Source organism: Macrotis lagotis, chromosome 7, assembly GCF_037893015.1.
Source record: "Macrotis lagotis isolate mMagLag1 chromosome 7, bilby.v1.9.chrom.fasta, whole genome shotgun sequence".
NCBI lineage: Eukaryota > Metazoa > Chordata > Mammalia > Peramelemorphia > Peramelidae > Macrotis > Macrotis lagotis.
In genome coordinates this window covers 116,669,120-116,685,936 of record NC_133664.1, presented here as the reverse complement: position 1 = coordinate 116,685,936, position 16,817 = coordinate 116,669,120, and the positions used below count along the sequence as shown (strand labels likewise).

The window sequence follows — 16,817 nt, the reverse complement described above, 5'->3', positions numbered from 1 at the left end:
GGGAGGGTTTGCCTTCTGCATTGGTAGCAGGGATCATGGGATCAAATGGCAGATTATTAAAATATGTGTGAATGAATAGCAACAACAACAACAATAATAATAGTATTCATGATAATAACTTTTGTAGTTTGCTTGTTTTATCCTTTTTGATCCTCATCATAGCACTGTGGAGTCAGTGTTACTTCTTTCATTTTATAGAAAGTTGATATTCCTAGATTTTACATGGCTGACTTAAAGTCCCATAGTAAAGGAGGGAAGCATGATTGGAATCTTCAGGGAATCCAACTTTTCTTGACTTTCAGCCCAGCATCTTCACACCATGTCCTATTGACGTTCAAAGCCCTATGTTAGGTCTGAGAGAAGGGGAAAAAAAGACCATTCTGATTTCAAGGAACTTCCATTTGAGTAGAATGGTAAATTCTGTAAAAATGTCATGAAAATTTGGGGGAAAAAAAAACCTTTTTTGTGATTTGACTGATTTTATTTTTTTAATTTTTATTTATTTATTTATTTTTTTAGGTTTTTGCTAGGTAATGGGGTTAAGTGGCTTGCCCAAGGCAACACAGCTAGGTAATTATTAAGTGTCTGAGACCGGATTTGAACCCAGGTACTCCTTACTCCAGGGCTGGTGCTTTTTCCACTGTACCACCTAGCGGCCCCTTATTGACTGATTTTATTGAGAATGTAGGCATTGCTTGTGGTTTGGAAGTAACTTTTTAAATAAAGAGATATTTATTGCAAAAGAGTTGACCACTGGGGCAGCTAGGTGACATAGTAGAATCAGTAAAGGATATGGAATCAGGAAAACCTGAGTTCAAATCGTACCTCAAACTCTTCTTAACTATGTGTCTCTGAACAATTCATTTAGCTCTCTTAGCTTCAATTTCCTCATCTGTAAAATGGAGATAATAATAGTACCTGCCTGACAGAATTTTTGTAAGGATCCAATACAATAACTTATTTAGAGTACTTAGCAAACCTTAAAACTCTCCTTATATGTTAATTTATTATTTTTTAAAAATAGTTCCATTAAAAAAGTCAAATAGTTAGAATTCTTCCTTTAGATTGAATGGAGAATTAAAGTTACAAGTCACATTTAGCTTGTATTTTGTCTTATAATGAAGCAAAATCTTTTCCCATGCATGATGGAATTTTAAAAAAGTAAAACAGTCACTTGGAAGTACTTGTTAAATATAGGCAGCTTCCAACTTACTGAATGGAATGAATTCTGAAAATTTAATCCTAAGTCAGTTTTTGGAAACTCGGTATATATTTACCCATTGAATTTTATATGTTTAAGTCCATATGCTACTTCACAAAAACTCACCTCACTTACAGTATATTGCAAGTTTCATATTGTAATAGTCTTACCAAGGAAGCTAAGTTTTGTGCACAATGATGTTTCCTTAGGGAAGTGAATTCGGAGTTAAATACTGGGAGACTGAAAATATACCTTTCTTATGTGGAAATTGTGCAGTTGTTCTTAAAGTGGAAAAAGGCTCTCTCCCCATATGCCTACCAGCAAATGGCTGTGCGGAGTTCTCCAGCTCCCCAGCCTACCTATGACTTCTAGAACCTGGGTCTGTGCTGAATGTGAAGGTGAGGGCCTTGGAGTGGGGAGAGCAATAGGAGAAAGGATTCAGATAATGAATGGGATAAGGACAGAACCAAATATAAGGCTATTGAGACATTACTCCTATGAAATCTGCAAAAAGAAAGGCATATAGACTGAGTTGGAGTTGGGATTCATGTAGGGTTCACTGGCTTTTGAATGAGAAGACTGGAAATGTAAGTTGAGGAAGGCTTTAACTCCTATGCAAGAATTTTTTTCCTCTTAGTTGAGAGTCTTTGAAGATTTTAGAGCAGATTTATGACATGATAAAAGTGATATTTTTAGAAGATTAATAATCTCTTGGAGATAGCAGTATGCCAGGAGATAGTGAGGGTAGGATGGAGATAATATGGGACCAGTTAAGAGGCTTTTGTGGTTGTCCAGAGGTTACATAAGGGTCTGGATTGAAAGAGAATGAATATTGTGAAAGAAAATTTGATAGATTTGAGTACCAATTGGGTATAGATGAGGGAGGTTTTAAAGTATATCTCCAGGGAAAGGTAGACTTTAAAGACTGGGGTCATGAAAACATGATGGTTGCATGTAAAAGAAATTAGGATAAAGCACTAGTTTTGATGGAAAATGATGAGTTTAAATTTGCTTTTCTGTGGTTAAAATGACAATGGGAAACCCAGATGGAAAGATCTAGTAGACATTTGAGGATTTTTGCAGAGTTGTTAGGGATGGGGATATAGATTTGAAAATCAAGTCATGATCCTTGAAGATATGAGAAATGGTTCATTTTTTCAAGGGACAGTGGGTAATGAAATAGCAGCAGAAGGCTAAGGACTGAAACTTGGAAAAGATACTTTATGCACATATGAGAAAAAAGAAAAATCACAGGATCATAAATTTAGAGACAGAATCTTGGAAATCATTGAATATGCTTCTTTCATATTACAATTGAAGAAACTGAGGCCAGAGAAGTGACTTTTTCCAGGGAGGTCACTTAATTGGTAATTGGAAGAGCTAGAATCCTGGGCTCCTGATTCCAAATATTGCAGTGTCTCTGTCATGAGGGTTTGGGAGATAGAATGAGGCAGGGTAGAGTTACAGAAAGTATATGTGGGTGGTTAGCAAGTTCTAAAGCTGGCAGATGGTCAAAGAAAATAAATGAAGAGCATGAGACCAGTTTCCTCTCATATGCAAGAAATTTAGGTGTAAGACTTAAGTAGGAGGGATTGATGAGGAAGAGACTAGGTGGTGAAGGAGCAGAAGCAACTGAAGAGATTTCCCTTTGAAAGGAAGAAGAAAAATATAGTGGTAGGTATAGGGGTATTAGGGTCAAGAGAAAATTTTTCTAGACATAGGGCACTCATTTGAGCATTTTTAGTTTTGTTTTGTTTTGTTTGGATTCAGTCAAGATTGAGTGATTTGCTGAGGGTCCCAGTTAGTCAAGTGTCTGAGGCTGAATTTGTCCCCAGATCCTCCTGACTCCAGGGGAGGTGCTCCACCCACTGTGCCACAAGAACACTGAGCACCTTATGTTGTGTAACAGAAATGGAAAAAACCTCCAAACAGGCGATCAAAGTCTTATATCTCAAAAACTGAGAAAATGCATCTCATTGAATGAAACATTCTCCTCCCTAGGAAATAGGAAGAAACCTGCAGTAACAGAATGTTCTATACACCAACAGTTTCTTTACTTTTCTATGTCACAGGAGTTTAATCTGGAGGAGGAGGGGTCTTTCACCCCTTCTCCCCTAAGATGGTTGTGATTTAGAGACCAAAACATTTATTACGTGTCTGTGTGTGTGTGTGTGTGTGTGTGTGTGTGTGTGTGTGTGCTTTAAAAAACTGTAGAAGGAAAATCTAAAGAGGAGTAAGAGAATTTGACTTGAGAGAGCAGAGTCTTGAAGGAATAAAAGAGGGGATAGTATCATAAAGGGGATAATCCTGAAATAGACTTCTTGGATCAAAAGATAAGGAAGTTGGGGAGGAAAGAAAATATGTGGTGACAGTTTAGTTAATATGAAGTTCCATAAAACATCCTAGCTTTTTTGAGTAACTATACTCAGTGATTCCATATTTCAAGATAAGATTTTCCTGTGCCTTCTTAAGCTTAATAAAAGTTTCTAACATTGTGTACAAAGAATTATTTTTGCTAAATTGTGTCTGACTCTTTGACTCCATTTGGGGTTTTCTTGGCAAAGGTACTGGAGTGGTTTGCCATTTCCTTCTCCAGGTCATTTTACAGAAGAGAAAACTGAGACAAATGGTTTTAGGTGACTTGCCCAGGGACCCACAGCTAATAGTCAGTGGTCAGATTTGAATTCAGGATGGGAGTCTTCTTGACTGGCATTTGCTTCTCAGCACCACCTAGCTGCTCCTTCAAAGAAATATGGTGGTGCCAAAAATCCAGATGAAATTCTAAAAAAATTATTCTTTGTATTTAGTAGTCTTGCATTAACATATACTTTGTTGAGTACCTCTCTTTTATTACAAAGCTCTGCAGGAACACTCCAAGTATCTCATTAGTACCGTTTTGGGGAAAATGTTGCTACTCCTGTAGAGTTCATAGAAGTGTATACAGAAGCAGATACCTATTCTATACACAGAGAGAGGCTTTGCAATACTCATTTTTTCATTGTTGGAAAGTATATATAGATAAAATAAGAGCTTTTCTTTTTTTTGCTTATTCCTTTTAATTTTAATTTTTTGCTTAGTCCTAATAAATAATATTTATAAAATATTCCAAACTAACTAGATCTTTAAAAATTATTTATTATGTAAACTTAAAAGAATTGCTATTGCCTCCGTTCCTAGAATCAAGAAAAGTATTTTTCCATATGATAGAGAGAATTTCACTTTTCACAGTCTTAGAATTAGACTGGAGATCCATTTTTAAATTTAAATAGCCCTCTCTCTCTGCTTTAGGTTGATAGTCCCAGTTCTTACACTGATGCCTTTTCCTAATGTACATCACCAAATTATAACTCAAATGGGATATTAGTTATACTGATTGCCAAGCCAGGAAAATGATTCTGTTTAAACATCCTAAAAAACTACCAAGTGAAATAAAAACTTCTTATTGTTGATAAAGAAATAATGAGGAAGCATTGCAAATGAAAAGTGTTTTAGGAATACCAAATATCAAATGATAATAGTGGCAGTAACTGCAAAATTTAGTTAAATGGTAATTTTTATCTTATACTTTTTCTAATAAGGCAGCTTCTATTCCTTTTCTTCTTTCAGTTCTCAGAATGTGTATTTAATTTTGATTCATTTGGTGGAGATCATGACAAGTCTGCGGCTCTAGCAAAATGTTTTCCCTTTATCATGAAGGGTTCTGAAAGCTCTAAATGGTGGTCCACCCCGCTGGGGGGACTGTGGTGGGAGGCTTGGGGGAAGTCAACTGGAGAGTAATATAGAATTAAGTTCTCTTTTCCTCAGAGATATCTGCTTTGCAGACTAGTGCTCCTGGATTTTTCTGTGAGGGAGTAAAATGGGAGGCCATGAAGAAAGGTACAGGAAAGGTAAAACAGTTCCAGGGTGGCTTATGCTGTGTCTCAGCGGTCTTCAGTGATGTGTGTGGACTCAAGGCTCTTGGGATTGAAGCAGGGGCAGCCTTTCCTTACATGCCTAGACTTTAGGACTCTATCAGTCTACATCACCTAATTGAAGATACTCGGTGCCAACAAAAGGCTGTAATTTGCGATGGCATTGATCATATAAGGAACTGTGTGACATTTTATTGGGTACGTGTACAGTCATGGGACTAATGAAATATCCCATGATAAATGGCAGCAATTTGGCTTCATTTTCAGGAGAGAGGAGTAAGCCCACAAAGCTTCTTGATGACCGTTGTATAAGGTAGGCCAGTACAGAGTGGTTCTTATGCTCTGAACTTTGACAAGAGGCCTTCAAGTTTCCTCCTCAGAGGGCGCAGGGACAGGCAAGAGGCTCTCCAACCTTAGGACGGACATCTTTGTGGGACGGCTGGGGCTCTGGCGGCAGAATGGTTCGTCTAGGCCATCATGAATTAAATGAAAATCTTGATTGCCTGAGAGTGACCTTCTTTTCAGCTGTCTTATTCTGTGGCAGAATCCCAAGAAAGACTCTTCATTGAGAGCAGCTTCTTCGCTAGTTGTCAAGGCTTCCTCTTGGATGGTCTGATTAGACATCATGTTTACAATGTAAGGGATGACCAGTGTCTAATTTTAGACAGAATAATTCAGACATAAACTGGGTAGAAAGGGTGGAAAGTGGAGGGGAGGCAACAATAGGAGCAATTTGTGGGTTTAAATTCTTGGACCCACAATATATTTTTTCATTTGGCAAACTGCCTTTGAAACATTTAAACTGAGCAATTATTCCCAGGGCACACGAGCATTTCATTTGTGGTTTCTTTATTCATTTTATTCAAACTCCTGTTGGGATTGCTGTGAATATGATTGTAATGAAACTGGAGGCCTTGCTTCTTTTCTCTTTGGTTTTGGCAAAGATTAAGCAATAATAAAACCTTTAGAGAACACAAATCAAATGAAATGACTTGTTACAGTGCTTATTTAACTGTCTCCTTTCCCAGCTGTTATCTTGACTTACATTTTATTTCATAAGGCCTTGTTCTAAGATGGAATTTCTATCTTCAGAATTTTGTGGTCCAAGATGGTTAAGATTCTCTCCATGTCGAAATGAAAGACTGGGGAGATAACATTTGTCTTCTTGACTCTCTGGCCCAGCATCGGGATGGGGAGGTCTTGATGATTACTTCTTTGAGCTACTCTTGTTCTCATGCCAAAGCTCCCTGGCATTTTCAGGTCACCTTTTCTGCATTGTCTGCTGCTGTTCAGCTGTCCTTCACCGTCCTTTTTGAGAACATAACCATTCAGGTGGAGGAATATGATAAAATAGAATGTACATGGCTCCTCCCACATCCCAGGTAGAGCCAAACTGGCCACCTTGTTGCCTCTAGAGTGTTCCGTCCTGTTGGGACAGGCTTTGTCCCAATGCCCCAATTTCTTAATGGGTCCTTCCAGACTCAGCTGAAGCCTATTCTTCTGTATGAGACCTTTCCTGGTACTCCCTTATCTCCTATTTTTGTGTTTCACACAAAATAGATTTTTGGATAATACTTGTTGATTGAATTAATAATATTCAATTAAATGAGAACTTTCTGGTTGTATTTTAACTTTTATCATCCTATGAGAAAACACTTAGATCTCATTGAAACACTTAGACTGAACTCAGGACTCAGAACTGAGACCTACTCTAATGGAATCTATGAGAGTTCAGTGGAAGGAGCCTCAGGTCCAGGATTAAATCCTGCACCCCCCCCCCCATTTGCCACCTCTTTTACCTTGGAAGGCCACTTAATGTTTCTGACTCTCAGTTCTTCATTTATATGACAGAGTTGAATTGGAAAACCTTGGGGGTCCTCTACACTCTAGATTTTTGATTCTCTAATCCATGACTTTTCTAAACTTGCTATCTTCCTGTAACCCCAGATACAATAAACTCTTTTTTTTTTTACAAGGCAAATGGGGTTAAGTGGCTTGCCCAAGGCCACACAGCTAGGTAATTATTAAGTGTCTGAGGCCAGACCTGAACTCAGGTACCAGGGCTAGTGCTCTATCCACTGCGCCATCTAGCCACCCCACACAATAAACTCTTAATAAATGTTTGATGAATTGGGATAGCCTTGTATGTGATCTTTACAAAAATAACTTCATTAGGCTAAGCTTTCCTGGACAGGGTCCTTGGTTTCCCCCTCCTTTCTAGCTAAGTTTATGCTTTAGGGTGAATAGTGTTATTCCAACTGGAATCCACACTTTTTTGACTACAAATGGAGTTTTCTCTCCATTCTGCCTCTTAGACCAGCTGCAGGGTGATGAGGGCCTGCACCAGCTGACCTCCCAAAGGGGTAGTCAATAATTATTAGATTGGAATTTCAGCCCCTTGTTTCAGTTTTCTTTCTATTTAGTTTACTTGCATTTTCATTTTTTTTTGCACTTTATGATTTAGGAAATTGCAAGAGGGAAAACACAGGTGTTATCAGTAGACACAGCCATTTATTTATTTATTTATTTGTCTATCTATCTATCTATCTATTTATTTATTAGGTTTTTGCAAGGCAGTGGGGTTAAAGTGGCTTGCCTAAGGCCACACAGCTAGGTAATTATTAAGTGTCTGAGGCTGGATTTGAACTTAGGTACTCCTGACTCCAGGGCAGGTGCTCTATCCACCGTGCCACCTAGCCACCCCTGCCATTTATTTCTTAATTTTTCAAATTTCATATTAGATTGTAGACTGAGTAAAGACATGGGCTTATTACAGTTCACTCAACCTATTTACCTCGGTTTCCTAGGTATACAATGGGGATTAGAAGAACACCTCTTAGGGTTTTGTGAGGGTCAGATGACAGGATGTTTGTAAATCAATTAGCACCCTGGCTGAAACATACTTTGTACTTAATAATCACTTATTCACTTCCCTTCTTAAGTTGGTCATGTTATGTCAGGGGAGGCATATGTAATGTACCTTTCAGGGTTTTGCAATCTAAGAAAGATAATATTGATCCGAACACATTTTTTTTTTGCTTTTACTATTTTCTTTTATTTTTCCAATTACATATTATGAAAGTTTTTCAACATTCATCCACTTGCATATTTATGTTACACATTTTTCTACCACCCTCCCTTCCTGCCCCCCCCCCCCAGTGGTGAAAAGTCTGGTAAAAGTTGTACACTGGACACATGTATGGAAGACCTACAAGACATGAATCCATGCAAGTATATAGATCCAGGGAAAATGTTTATTAAGTATGGAAAACAAGAATTAAAATGATTGAGGCACATGACTTTAGAAATCACTTGTGCTCTAGAAGTGAACTTTTAGAGAATTTACTTGAACAAAGACATTTATGTATCTGAGACATTGGAAATTATTCAGTGAATAGATTTCAGTGTCTTTCTCATTATACTTAATAAAATAGCTCACTTTTTAATAGTCTTGTACCTTATGGTTATGAAAGAGGAGCAAAGAATTAGAAGGAAAAACAGTACCTCTTGATTGACAAATGACAAATTAAGGAATTCAGAAACCCAGGAAGATTTGTATGAACTAATGCAGAGTGAAGCAAATGGAACCAAGAGATGAATGAACACATGCTATCACCTCAATGGTGTAAATGTTGTAAATGTAAATCACTAAAAAAGAGGCTGAGGTCTGAGTAGTGGAAAAACTAGTGAAGATTCTGAAAAAGAGTTTATGAAACTTATAACTTCCCTCATGGCAGAGAATTGAGTGACTACTATTATGAAACCTCAACCATGGTCTCTATTAGATGTTTTTGGTTAATCATTTTTCTTTGCAACAAGAGAAAGTCCAGTATTAAAGGTACGAGATGAGAAAACCAAGACAAAAGGGCACCAATTCAATGAAAAATTTTTAAAAAAGAAATGTAGTACCTTCTGTGGGTCTCAGAAACCTGAGGCTTTCCAAACTGCTTACTTAAGGGAAGTTGAAGAATTAGGGAAACTGTCTATAGTTTTCCCTTTTACTTCTTCCTCTTTCTCCTTGTTCATCCTGGGAAGACATTTGTTATTTCTAAACTACTTTTATTTCTACTTCAGAATCTTTAACTAGTGACAGTTGTTATTCAAAGAATCCTTTCATTAGTATCAGGAAAGACTTGCCTTCATTTGTCTGCATATATGTATTCAGTAGAAGAAAAATAATTGGTTTGAAAGAAATTTTAGTTCTTAGTAATTTAGGGTGTATGGAAACTAGCTCTTCTGTTCTTTCTCTGCTATTTAAAATTTTAATTATTTATATTCTTCTTTTAAATGTCCCAGTGCCTTTTTGTCCTAATGTCTAAGTAAGTCATCTATTAGTTGAGGTTAGTAGCTTTCCTCTGAAACTTATACCAAGGATACTTAATTTTCTACTTCTTTTTACAGACAAATGAAATGACATGACATGATGATAGGCAGTTGAAGATTCCCCATGGCAAACTTGCTAGCTGTTTGTGTAATTGTTATCTATATTTCTTGCCTTTCCTTCTTTATTAATTGAAATGATGCAAATAGGGATATGAATATTATTTTGAGATTATGGGTTAGATACTATAAAAATATAAAGTCTCATTTTGAATGACTAGCCTCTTCTTTTGGTTCATATCTTATTCTTTCCTAGGAAATATGAAAAATAACCATCTTGTTTGGTTAGAATTGCTTCTAGATGAATACTATGCTTTCTACATTTGATGTTTTGTGTGATTTTTCAGTCAGAGAAATGAACCTACAGGATATCAAGGAAGATTTGGAATTGGATCCAGAAGAGAATAGTAACCTCTTTATGGGCATTCTCATCAAGGGACTAGCCAAATTGAAGAAGATTCCAGAAACAGTTAAGGCTATCAAGGAACGCCTGGAACAAGAGCTAAAGCAAATTGTTAAGAGGTCCACAACTCAGGTGGCAGACAATGGCTACCAGAGAGGAGAGAACATCTCTTTAGAGAACCAACCAAGGTATGTTTGGGCTGAAAAATCAATTTGTTGAAGACTTCCTTATCAAGATAAGAAATTTTTGACCTTAGCCCTTTGGTTTTTATCTATATCTCTGCCACTAACTTATGATTGTTCTTGAATATAGGTTCCTCTTTCAGATTATGGGGTTTCATTTTGTAATCTCTAAGGTTACAGCTCAATTTCAAATTTTGTATTTCATTATTTCTAACTCATACTACTATTAGTTAACTCAAACTAATAATTATGTAAACAAGTAATTGTAGTTCTTCATGTGGTCTAACCAGTCATCTTATTTCTAGATGAAGTTTGGGAGGATAATATGTTTGCAAAACAAAATAAATTCCACCCCTAAATTACCAAATTTAGTCCTCTTTGATGATTAGGAAGTGTTATAATATTATCCAAGATCTAAATTATTTCAAGAACCTCAACTATACAAAATAGCTAACAGGATTTAGAAAGACAATCCTGTTGTTTAGGGAAAAAGAAAAAGGCACCAAGGGAAAATGAAGATCCTAATTAGGTTGTACCTTTATCCCTGATTAATGCATGGCCCCCTGGGAGAAACTGGGAGTGAATGTATAATCCAGGAGTCAGCCATGCAAAAAACAAACAGGAGAGGGAGAGGGAGAGGGAGAGGGAGAGGAAAAAGAGAGGGAGAAGGAGAGGGAGAAGAGGAGGGTGTAAATTGAGGGGGATTACAAATGTAAGTTTCATACAAGAACCCTTAATGCAGAGTAAGTCTCTTTCATTTAATTGTTTGCTGTAAAGTCTTAAAGTATATGAAGAAAGAGGGGTGATTTTCTTACAGTACAGGTGAACCTAACTGACATTTTATAGTCACCTATTAAAAAAATGCAAGCTAGTTGAGGGCTGTTGTTGAATATAGTTTTGTCTTTGTATCTCTGGCCTCATTCATTCTCTAACACATAGTCAGAACTTCAGAAATACTGTTGAATAGGACTAAATTTCAACTTCTGAATTATGATGCTTCAAATGAAGAAACATTTCATTTTCCTTAAAATCTATAATCTAAAAACACTCAAGATTTTAAAACAAAGTTTTATCCTGTCACATTTTAGGTTTACCATTTTGAATCACTGAAAATATTTCAGACATTAATATTTTTGAAAAAAATTTTTTGGAGGGGGAAGAGATCATTGGAATGATAGAAAAAGGGGTTAAAAGAGAAAATAAAGTTTCAAAAGTCTGAATTACTTAATAAGTCATTGGCATTAGGTAGTTAGCAGTATAGACCATTCCCAAGTTTCTCAAGTCATTCATATTGAAATAGGGAGAAACTGGGAAGCATTCTGCATTCGATTTTGCTTCCCCCTTGCCTCCTTCCCCAACCTAGTGATTGAGTTCTGGCAAAGACCTATTTGATTCCCTATTAACAAACCCTCCCATTACACTGGCTTGCTATTTACCCTCTTGCTCCAAGTCTCCAGATAAATGCATGGGTCTTTCATAGGGAAATACATTTCTAAAGTATATATTGGAAATAAAAGGGCAGGAATCAATAACTTTTTCACAGAACTCATTACATTGCCCTTAAAACTACTGTACCTTTCGCAATATTTTTACTTCCTCCTCTTGCCTTCTGTAAGCCTTTCTAGAATTCACAAGTAGAAATTACTGCTCTAGAAGTGGATTTCAGTAGACTGCCCCAGGAAATAATAAATGTTCCTGTACAAGGAATGAATCAGCAAGAGCTTTTATTAATTTTGTCAGTATTTAAGATGGCTCTGTCATCAGGACACATTGGACACTAACTACTGAACAAGCTGTTTACCGTGGTTTCTAAGCCTGTAATATGACCCTCATCTTGTAAAATGTACAGCTCCTACCTTTGTCATCAGAAAACCTTCTGTGACCACATAAAATGTAGAGAGCTTGTGTATTTTTCTTTGAAAGACTGGAATTCAAATTCTTCGGTTATTTCCATTGAAGGTGATCATTTTTGATCTAGTCTCCTATAGTGGTACCACCCAGTTTAGCTTAATGAACAGTGTCTGCTTCTAAGGCGATTTGAGAATTGGCTCATCATGGATAGTCAAAGTTAGTTTGCTAGTCTGCATTGTCAGAAATTACATTTGTGAGAAGCTTGCATTCATGATTCCTTGTTTTTATCAACTTTGACTCAAGAGGATGAATAGCCCTTGCTGGATAAATAATTAAAACCTTTGAACCTGGCACATTGTAACTAAGCTAATGGAATTCTAGTACTAATCTCTTAAGTTTAAGAATGATTCTTTCCATAGTCTCAGCTTAAGAAAAACTGAAGAACAGCACATGAAATACAACTCCCCCAACTTGCACCTATGAAACAGCCTCAAAGTAGATCCAAATATAGTAATTTTCCCTAAGGGCATCATTGTAGAACATAATCTCATTAAATACAATCTGGCTATGATGCATCACATCTATGTTTGCATCTGTCTTTATGTAAAGAGAGTTAATGTTGCATGCTGGTTTGTTGGAAATGCTTTAGAGAGCAAGGTAGTGAATCATCTTGCTTTAAATTCCTATGGAAGCAGGACAAAGTTTTCAACCACTTTTCACCCATTTAAGAGAAGTGTTCATTAATGTAGTTTGCTTCTAAAAATTTCTGCATTGAAATTCCTTCAATGTCATCCTGATTCTGTCAGCTGTCCATCAACTACCAGGGTCTTTTTTGGAGGAAACTTTAGCATGCTGTTGTTGCCATGAAAATAAGCATTTATATATGATGTTTCCATCTCCATGCTGCCATGACCACTGACCTCCTGTTGTCTCCAGAAGACCCTGCCTCTGACTTTCAGTGTTCCCATCACTTTCTCCAACCTCAGCTGGCTCATTACAACTTCTTTTTCACAATAAACCTAGTAACTTTAGCATTTCCTGTTTTGGAAGAGCCTTTATATTTAAAATTCTTACTAAATTGAGAAAGGATTTAAAGGTAGGGGACAAAAGGGTTTATGCTAGTGTTTCAAGAATAGGAAATGGAGAAAGTAGGAGGAATTGACCCTTAAGTGTGGATAAGTAAGACATTGTTTATCTCTGAAATTGTTGTCTTTAAATATATTTTGAAATTTTCTGGAAGCAAAAAGTGTTGCCCTTTTAGAAATAGCCAGAGACCTGCTATACCTGAACAAAGAAACCTATCCAGTGTTGATTAGACATTCATTAATGGGGAATTGAATAAGTGAAGAACATGGCTATGAGGAAATCCTTTCCTGATTGTAGAGAGATCAGTATTGGATTTTTACATAGACCCAGAGGACTTTATTATTCTATTTTATTTTATTTTATTTTTTAATTCTGGATGACTTAAGATACAGGAACTAACAAGGGAACTGAAGTTGCAGGGCAAGATGCTTTAAAGCCTTACCTGATATTAGCAGAAATCCATTTCTCATTTATATACAAAAAGATCATATGGGACACTCCAAAGCTTATTAGGAGTCCTGAGGAAGCAATTTAAAACCTCCTCTTTGATAAGCTACAAGCAAGTGTAGAGTCTAAATCAAAGAAACTGTAAGCTTTGAGGCGTAATTCCTGTTTAGCTTGTGTTTCTCAGTAAAGTTTCAGGATGAGTTTTCTGATTAGGCCTTGGAGTTAAAAACAAGATTAGATTAAGCAGTGATTTTTAATAGATGAAATTTCATGGCAGAACAGTACCATTAAGAGTTTTTATTTCTTTAATTCTACTCTTATTCTTGTCTCTCATTGTTTATTATTAGTAAATAGTGATATTAGATTGCAATTGAGAAATGACACAGTATCAAATTGTTGGCAGGTACAGAAAACTGTCTCTTTAATAGTAGTATTCTTCTAGTGATCCTTAATGGGTGCCAATCCTGGAACATGCAACATAAAGCAGAAAGCTGCATGTTGCACCATGTTGCCAGTGATGATTTCTGTATGAGAATTGACAGAAAAGACATTATTATGGACAGAGGTCACTGAAAAACAAAGCAGACCTGTCATAGAGCAAGAAGGAGGAACAAGAAATGAATAGCTAGAGGGGTACATTAATACCTCCAATAAACTAAAAGAGTGGAAGACCTCCATTGTGATGGGTTGATCCTTTCTGAAGGATTCATGGGAAAACATACACAAGAACCAGACAAAGAGAAAGTATGGAAGACTTATGGCCCAGTGTTGATGGAGGAACCACTCACAATGATATACAATTAACAAAATTAAATATCAAAACAAGATTTGTTTTTATTTTTTCCAGTTGATATTTTATTTCATTTTCCAGTTACATGTTATGTAAGTTTTTCAACATTCATCCACATGCATATGCGTATTTTTAAGTTACAAAATATCCTTTCACCCTCTCTTCCCACCCCTTCCCCTCAGGAGTGAACAGTCTACTGAATATTGTCCATACACATTTGTGTTTAACGTATTTAAAGATTAGTCATTTTCTGTATGAGGAATTAGGATTAAGGGAAAAGAAAGAAAATCATGAGATAGGAAAGAAAAACATAAGAGAAAATTTTAAAAAGTGAATGTAGAGTTCATTCCAATTCTATGAGTTTTTTGTTTTGTTTTTCTTCCTCTGGATGTGAATAGCATTATTCATAGCAGGTCTCGTAGATTTGTCCTAGCTCTGAGAGGAGTTGATCAGTTTACAATGTTGTTGTTAATGTGTTTAATATCCTCTTGTTTCTGCTCCCTTCACTCAGCATCATATCCTGTAATTTGTTCCATGCTTCTCTAAAGTCTGAACATTCATGGTTTTTTAATAGAACAGTAATACTCCATAACATTCATATGTCATAACTTGTTTAGCCATTCCCCTCAATTTCCAATTCTTTGACACTACAAAATGAGCTGCTATGAATATTTTTGAACATGTGGGACTTTTCCCATTTTTTATTATTTCTTCTGGATGTAGGCGTAATATTGGTATTTCTGAGTCAAGAGGTGTGATCAATTTTTTTGCTCTTTGAGCATAGTTCCATATTCCTCTCCAGAATGATTGGATCAGTTCACAACTCCATCAACAATGCATTAATGGGACACCTAGGTGGTACAGTGGTTAGAGCACTGGCCCTGGAATCAAGAGGACATTGGTCTCAGACACTTAATAATTGCCCAACTGTTTGACCTTGGGCAAGTCACTTAAACCCATTTTGCCTTTAATAAATAAAATTTTAAAAAATGCATTAATGTTCTATTTCCTCCCATGACCTCTCCAACATTGATCATTTTCCCTTTTTTATCTTAGCTAAGGATTTGCTTATTATTATATTATTTATTAATTTATTATTATTATTATTATTTTATTATTTACTATATTACTTTTGTAGGAAAATATTGTTTAGATAAAATTGCTGGCTTAATGCTTAAAAGAAAATATTTAGTTTGAGTAATCTTTATCTTTGAAAAATAATAGTGTTTTAATGTAAAAGTCACAAAGGTTAGTAGAAATTAGTAAAACAGACTATACTGCTGGCATTGAAATCAAGGGCATTTAAGTTATAGAATGACATTATTTAGGGGAAGTCTAGCTTCATTTCATATTATGAAGAAAGATGGTATGTATGGCCTCAATTTTGCCCTTTTGATGAATGTCTAATCAATATTGCATGCATTTCTTTATTCAGGTATAGCAGGTCTCTGGCTGTTTCTCATAAGGATAACACTTTTTCCTTCCAGAATATTTCAAAATATATTTAATTGTCAATTATATGTCTGTGTCAAATATAAGTATAGCTTGGTTTCACCTAAGGTTCAGTTACTTATCTCATTCCTTTATCCTAGAGTTGGATGGAAAAACTTCCAGTGAAGTTTCAGCCATGATCTACCTTGGACATATTTCTGACTGTAAAGGTCTAAATGGTAGGGAGTTATATTGAAGAAAAGTAAATGATTAGAGAATACCTCTTGGTATTCTTAATAGTCTTGGAGGTCACTGTACAGTCTTGGATACTGAAAGAACTGACAGTTGTGAGATTTTTGAGTCATTTTCAATGATTTATGAAAGTTATTGGGGAATTAAGAAATACTTGTAGGCAATATTGCACAGATTTTTTTTTCCTTGAAGAGAAAATAATGAAATTTTCCAACTCCATATTTTCCAGTATCAAGTTCAATTGATATTGATTCTTGATTTCAGATCATATGATTAAAGAGATACTGAACAAAAATTGAGACAAGAAGAAGCCACAATAACAAAAAAAAAAAAAACTGGGTTTCATTAAATACAGATGATGGCAATCTTACTTCAACTTTTTTTTTAAATCGGATTACTGAATTAGTAAATTAGGAGAATCCTGTGGAAAGAGCTTATTCATATAAAGTTTTGGATTTCATTCAAGCAATTGCAAGGTTTCTCATTCTGTTCTACCAATAAGAGAAGTGTAAATAACATCTCAATTTATGCTACTCCATTTGGAGAGGCAGCCTCATCTCGGATATGATGTCATATTTCTTGTCTTGTGGTCTCATTTAAGAGTTAGGCCAGTAAGATAATCTTCACCCTCTGGGATAGCATTAAAGTGAAGCTAAAGCATATAATCTAAAGAAAAAAATTGGTAAGGGTTCCTTACAACACTTTTTAGAACTGCAACAAGCAGAAAACTTTATTTTTTGCTCAAATATAATGACTTTTTCTTTCATCTTTCTTTGCTACAGTAAACATTTTGCTTTTTAAATGTCTGAAGACCCAGTTTAAGATATTTGTGGAGTTGCTTACTTTCATTTAAGGAAGAATAGTTGAACAGCAGCACTGAAGT

The 16,817-nt window shown here is 35.9% G+C and overlaps 1 protein-coding gene across 3 annotated transcripts in view; it reads left to right on the top strand.

The window, feature by feature from the left end:
• EXOC4 (exocyst complex component 4) overlaps nucleotides 1-16,817 on the top strand; it is a 914,582-nt gene that overhangs the window by 99,631 nt on the left and 798,134 nt on the right. For all 3 annotated transcript variants that reach the window (XM_074193663.1, XM_074193664.1, XM_074193665.1), the window contains exon 6: nucleotides 9,840-10,083. In XM_074193663.1, coding sequence (XP_074049764.1) covers nucleotides 9,840-10,083 — 244 coding nt within the window. The remainder of the gene's footprint in view (nucleotides 1-9,839; nucleotides 10,084-16,817) is intronic.